Source organism: Trichosurus vulpecula, chromosome 5, assembly GCF_011100635.1.
Source record: "Trichosurus vulpecula isolate mTriVul1 chromosome 5, mTriVul1.pri, whole genome shotgun sequence".
NCBI classification, from domain to species: Eukaryota; Metazoa; Chordata; class Mammalia; order Diprotodontia; family Phalangeridae; genus Trichosurus; species Trichosurus vulpecula.
The window spans coordinates 100,181,707-100,188,384 of NC_050577.1; the positions used below are offsets into that span (position 1 = coordinate 100,181,707).

General features: G+C 40.0%; 1 protein-coding gene across 1 annotated transcript; it reads right to left on the minus strand.

Annotated features, from left to right (window-relative positions):
• Nucleotides 1–426: 426 nt before the first annotated feature.
• On the minus strand, nt 427–2,295 carry LOC118852062 (NEDD4 family-interacting protein 2-like). Its single transcript, XM_036761702.1, has one exon. The coding sequence runs from the start codon at nt 2,087–2,089 to the stop codon at nt 1,328–1,330; it is 762 nt and encodes a 253-aa protein (XP_036617597.1). The 5' UTR covers nt 2,090–2,295; the 3' UTR covers nt 427–1,327.
• Between the last annotated feature and the right edge of the window lie 4,383 nt (nt 2,296–6,678).

Sequence of the window (6,678 nt, forward strand, 5' to 3'; positions counted from 1 at the left end):
GACTTATATGAACTGAAGAGCACATAGTGAAGTGAACTGAACCAGAATTTTGTACACAGTAACAGCCATATTGTTTGATGAAAAATTGTGAATGACTTACCTATCCTCAACAATACAATAATCCCAAAGGACTACTGATGAGGCATACTATCAGCCTCCAGAGAAATAACTGATAATGTTTGAATACAGACTGAAGCCTGGTATTTCTCACTTTCTTTCATTTGACTGTTCTTGTGCAAAATGATTAGTATGTAAATGTTTCATATAATTGCACCCATATAACCTATATCTGGTTGCTTACAGTCTCGGGTGGGGGAGGGGAAGGAGCGATAGAATTCAGAACCCAACACTTTAAATAAAAATGCTTTAAAAAATTTTTAAAAAGCAATCTTAGAAAAATAATTTTACAAAGAATTCATTAAACATCGGATATTTAATATATTAAAAACCCTTTATTTCAAATAAGACGGGCCAAGTTTGAACCCAAATTCCTCTTTTAGGTAACAGTTTAACAAAAGAGATTTTCTTCAAAAGGCCATTTGATAGTACCCTTACTCTCTCATAAAATTTGCCCAAAACAATCTTTAAATACCTCAGTTGTCAGCGATGTAAATATATCTGTATGGCTTTTCTCAAGAGTAACGTGAATTCAAGCTGAAATAGAACTACTTGGACAAAATTCTTTGGAAAATAAAGAAATTATGAATGAAAGTAATTTTGGAGTATGACAACACCCAGGACGAATTAAAAAAAAAAAACTTCTCTTAATTAATATTGCAAGTTTCTTTGAACAATTTTTTTCAACACACATAGTGATCACCATATTAGAGTCCATTAAAGTGAGCATATTAGTTGACCTAACTAATCTGAGTTCATCTGATTTAGAAATTTAGAATTTAGAAAAAAAAATTCGACAAGTTCTGCATTAATAATTATTTTATATGTAGATATGATTACCATTCCTTTATAAGATTATCTGGTTATACATATCATAAGGGCATTAACATTCATTTTAGTATAACTGAAAGACTTATTAACAAAAAGCCTTGTTGAATTTTTCATCCATCATTTATATCATGGTATTTAATGTCAGGTCTCCCTTTTAACTAAGCAAATATGCCAAACAAAGCAAAAACGAAAACATGTATGTTTAAGACAATTAACATAACTGAAATTTAAGCATAAACCACCCTGTCATTTATTTTGAAGCCTCTATTTCTTCCATCTTCTATTAGTAGCAGTCTTCCATCCCATTAAGTTGGAGAATTACAGTTCATCTGGAGATTTCAGTGGTAGAGGAAACAGATGACTGGCCCAAGTGCATCTCTTAATCCGAGTAGATACATCTTGTTCTAGAGGCAGTGTCCAACCTTTCGGAAGTCTTCCTGACTTTAAGGTAACTGTAAAATCCTCTGAAGAAAAGCAGGATGCCAATCAAAAGAAATATCCACCAAAGCCAGTACTGTCCATTGAAGTACCCGGTGAAGTAGTCGGAGAAGCGGATGATGAGGATCCACTTGGTCAAGGAAAGGCCGAATCCACAGACGGCACCGTACCTCCCCGCTACAGAACTGGTGATACAGAAGGACAAGCAAAACCCAACCCAGTTGAAGAGGAAGGCCATGAAAAAGGCCACCAAGAAGATGCCATCGCTGCCCACCCGTAGCTGGTCAGCGTCTGAGCTGATGGAGTCATCCCCCGAAAAGATGTCGTCCTCTGCCTGGGTGGGCTCCCCTGAGGGGACTGCGCTGGCGGCCACAGCCGCGGCTTTGGCTCTCTCCGCTTCCTCGTAGGTGGGAAGGGACGTGGCCACACTGTACGGGGGCGGCACCGGGAAGGGCTCACAGGGGTGTTCGGGTTCCGTGGTGGCCTCGGCCTCGGCAGGGATAAGGCCGTAGGGTGGAGGGGAAGGGCTCCATTCCGGGAATGCCAGTCCAGGGGCAGGAGGCGAAGTCGTGGTCGTCGGAGGGGCAGTCGGGGGTGGGATCTGCGTGGACGTGGAGGGCTGCTCCACAGAGGGGGATTCCCGGTCATTCTCTTCATCGCGAAGCACTTGGTAGTGGCCGGTCACAAAATGGTGAAGGTCCATGGTGCCCGGCCCAGGCCGCGTGGCTTTGGGTGGCAAAGGAGGAGACCCTGTTACACCCTGGCCGCCTCGCGCCTCTCTGCGCCTCTTCTGCCCCGAGGGCGCCCCCTCCCCGCCCCGCCTGGCGGCCCCCTCTTCCGCCTCTGTTGATGCGGCCGCGTGACGGGGACGCCTCACTCCCAGCCGCCGCCGCTACCTCCACGGAATCATCCGCGAGCGCCTCGCTTAGCGCTCTCTTGAACTAGGAGGCCGTCACGTGAGAGCGCCTTTGTTCAGGGGCGTGCTGAGGTTTCGGCGGAGCTCCTTCCGCCTTCTTAGGTGGGCAACCAGAACTACTTAATGCAGCACCAGGTGAGCATGCCTCTGGCAGCTAAATGTCTTGTTAATAATGCCGCGTTTCAGTGGGTTCTCCATGGTAGGGAGAGCGGAAGTTCGAGGAGACTTCTCAGACAATTTCATTTTAAAAGGTTCATTGACTCTTAAGTTACCTCCAGTTGTGTGCGTATTTTTTTTAAATCAGTTTTAAAACGTACAATTTAGATGGTGAGGCTTGGTGTAGAAAACGTTTTCCTTAACCTTTTTGTATGGTTTCAGGGACTCCTTTGGAAGACTTGTGAGACCCATAGAGCCCTTCTTAGAATAATAGATGGAAATGTGCAAAATACATAGGACTTTGAAGGAACCCAATTATTCTGAAATACAGGTATCTGTCTTAAAGAGAAAAAAATTCTAAGATTAAGACCTGGCATAGATGAATGTTCACAGTAAGCCACAAAAGCCATCTAGTCTAACTTGTTATTTTTATATTTGAGCAAACAGAGAACCAGAGGTTAAGTCACTATGTGGTCAGTTCCATAGCCACAGCAGCTGCTATGAATATGCCCTCCTATTTTCAGGTTTAAATCGAAAAATATAATGGACTCTCTTGCTCAGAGACCAAACCAAGACTTTTATTGCACCAACACGTTTGTATTTATTATATGTTTACTTATTATTTACATATTATTAATATTTTATATATTATATATTATACCAAGATGTTTATATTTATGTATTATATGTTTATTTTATGTATTATTTTATTTATTACACCAAGTCATTTATGTTTATATATTTATTTTATATATTGTTAATATTTTATATATTTATTACACCAAGACCTTTATAACACCAGAAAGCCAAATCCACCGTAGTAACAAAGAAGTTTATATACATTATCAATGCAGGCAGCAGCACCATCCCCAAGCCTATACAAATAGGCCTCCCCACAAATGATCTCACTTAGGCCAAATCACTCCCTCTCTCACTCACACTAGCTGCTCTGCCTCTCTTTCACTCTGAGGGCTGCCTCACTCCTACTTCCTGCTCCACTCCTTCCTGCTCCCCCAGCCCTTCTTCAGCAAGCTCCTCCCACCACAGGCTCCATTTGACTCCGGCTCTTGTGACTCAGGCTCAAACCAGGTCACCTAGGCCTATTGACGGATGGGAAAGATCTTCCCATTCTATTACCATTACAGTGACTTACCACAAGGTCACATGGATGGTAAGCTCTTAAGAGGATGGATCTGAACCTCAGTCCTCTGGAAAAGCCAGTGCATTTTTCACTGTATCTGTGCTGTCCAAGACCACAGACTGGCTAGGTGACTTGGAAGAAGTCACTTTCCTGGTCTCAGTCCTTCCTTTTAAAAAGAGAAAGTTTGCATCATTTGATCTCTAAGGCACCTTGCCACTCAAAAAGCCTATGACAGGATTTTTCCAATATTTCGCTCTTGACGGAATGTAAGATTTCTTGAAAATAGAGGTTTGGCTTTTTAGTATCATGTATCCCCAGAGCTTAGGACAGACCCCTGACATATGGCAGGTGTTTAATGAATGCTTTGGGGTCAGTTGATTGATCGACAGATTGAGGATTCTCCTAGTATAGTTTAGTGGGAAAAAACCTTGAATTTTAGTGAAAAGATGCAAAATAGGTCTCCTAGCTCTACCCTATCACTTCAATCTGTGTGACTGTGGACAAGTTACATAATAAAAACAACAAAGCTGACATTTCGCTAAATTTTGCAAGATATTTTACAAATGTTGCCTTATTTCATCCTTATAACAACCCTCTTAAGGAAGAACTACTATCTCTATTTTATAAATGAGGAAACACTGGTTTTGATCTTCAGTTAAGTCATGCAAGGTTACACAATTGTGTTGTCACTGTGGGCCTTTTTTGCTTCTTTCAAATAAAGGTAATAGTCAGGCTACCAACCTCAGAATTCAGAGGGGAAGTACTTGGTCACCTATTGTTAAGTTGATTAAAAATAAGCACAGTATCTCTCTTCAAGGACCTTAAAGTATAATTAGGCAGAAAAGACATACACATGAAAAGTTATAAAATAAAACAATCATTATTTAACAATGCAAGACATGTAGTGGACATGAGCAATTGTCAAATGATTTGGAAAAGAGAAAGTTATTAGAGGCAGGGACATTAGCGAAGAGACTATTAACCATGGTCTAGGCCTGTGCTGGACCAGTTTTCTTGAATTATACTGCCAGAAACCCTGAAACACCCCAAGGTTCATTTGTTTCAGTGAACCTTATATTGTTTGTTAATAGGCACTAAATTTTTCAAAAGAAATAGAAGATTTTACTGCAAGAGTTCTGTCAAAGTTTTGTTTAAACTGAAGAGTTTTACCACTCTGGAAAAATTTGAGAACCACTGTATCAGACTAAGTAGGATCTGACAGTAAGAATTTAAAAGATTATAGGGATGGGTGCAAGAAGAATGATACCTTAGAATTGGCCATTATATTAGGCAAGTTGCCTGAGAAATCATTGATGAATTTTTAAGTGCACTTTATGCATTTTAATGAGGGCAGAAGCTAAATTGCATCATGTTAAAGAGAATAAATGGGTAAACCTAGAAAATGTGTTTATATTTACTGACTATGTTAGTATAGTTGTACAACCCATGTTTAGGAAATCTGGCAGTGAAATGGAAAGAACAAAATAAGTATCCTGAGAGATAAACGATGTCATACATAGTATTTTTTAGGCTGGAAGGAGGTTTGAAGGCAAAGAGAAGGATCTTGTGGAACAGGGAAGTTTAACTATGATGATGGGATGATTGAGGAGGGGAGGTTGATGGGATCAATTCAATTTAACAACATTTACTGAGTGCTTACCACACTCAAAGCATGGTTCTATTGGATAAGTACAAGGATTAACAAAAAATAAATCATGGCCCCTCCCTTCAATCAAGTTTGTAATCTATAGAGATTGAGTCCTTTAGGGAGAGGCCAGAGATGGCAGAGAATGAAATATACCATTATTGGTGGTACAGATTCACTGAAGTCAAGAAGAGTGACAATCCTTATCGGTACATTGGGTATGTGTCTGACCAGATTACCTCTGAGTTGCTTTATCACTCTAAATCACGATCCTATGATTTCTCAGTTTAAAATACACATACACACACTTTTCTGTCAAGAGTAGAGTCTAAGGTGGCATTTGTAGTTGGTAAAAAAAGAGTGACTGTTTGGAACACTGGTGTGCAAATTGTGCTAGAGAATCACAAGAGAAGGATAAAATAATTGGTAGGCATTGGTGAGAAACTGCATTGCATGAACTTAGAGGGCCAAATTTGTATGGCTCAGTGACTTACTAAAGTATTATCATCAGATTTGGAGGAGACTAGAGATAACCTAATTTCAAATTGTCTTCTTCCTGTAAAAAGCATTGATAAAATAAGTCAGGAGGATCTGAGCTTGGGAATATGTAGAACTCCAGTGGAATCTGGAATGTTAGTGAGGGAAGAATTGAATGAATGACTTACTCGGGAATCCTTATACGGAATCCAGTGTAGTCAGAAGGCAAATCATTCATAGACGCTGAGAAATTAGAAATCCTAGTAAAGGTAAACAGATTATTTAATGAATGTGGAAGTGAAAGGGATACCAAGTGAAAAGGAGATGGTCAGAGATGGGGCACAGCAAATTGATCTTAGAGGTCAAATAAAGACTTCTGTGGTATGGCTGATATGTGGTGATAACTAACACATGGAATGGAGATGCAGAAAAATGTAAGAAGGATAAAAGCCTTTGTATCAGGCATTCAGATGGGTCATCAGTATGAAGGCCTGTCACTCAAGATGGTAGCAGGAGATGGAAAATGTATTGAGAGAAGACTAACCACAGTCAGGGTGCTGAAGTTATCAAGAAAAGTGTCTTTGCTTTTTTGTGGTAACAAATAATTTGAAAGAGTGAGCACTTATTTTTTGAGAAGGTCTATACTCATTTTCTAATGGAATATTATTGCAAAGTAAGAAAAATGGATATGAGGAATTCAGAGAAACCTAAGAATTATAGAGGAGTTAAGTGGTTGCTTTGGGGAGGGGAGGGATGACATTAACCTTGAAGGAAAAGTGACGGCTTTAATATGTAATTTGTCATAAAAAAGGAAAGGAAATTTGGACATAGTATGACATGCCCTCTAGACTATGGGAAAGCAGATTTCAAAGAGTTCAGAGGTAAGATAGGGTGAATTTCAGGGAGCAAAATGCTTTAGAAGTCAGACAAATAGGGATGGAAGATGGTCAAGAATGA

What these genes read in the sequence shown, in the direction of transcription:
- LOC118852062 (XM_036761702.1), bottom strand. Translation starts at nt 2,089, where the DNA reads ATGGACCTTCACCATTTTGTGACCGGCCACTACCAAGTGCTTCGCGAT.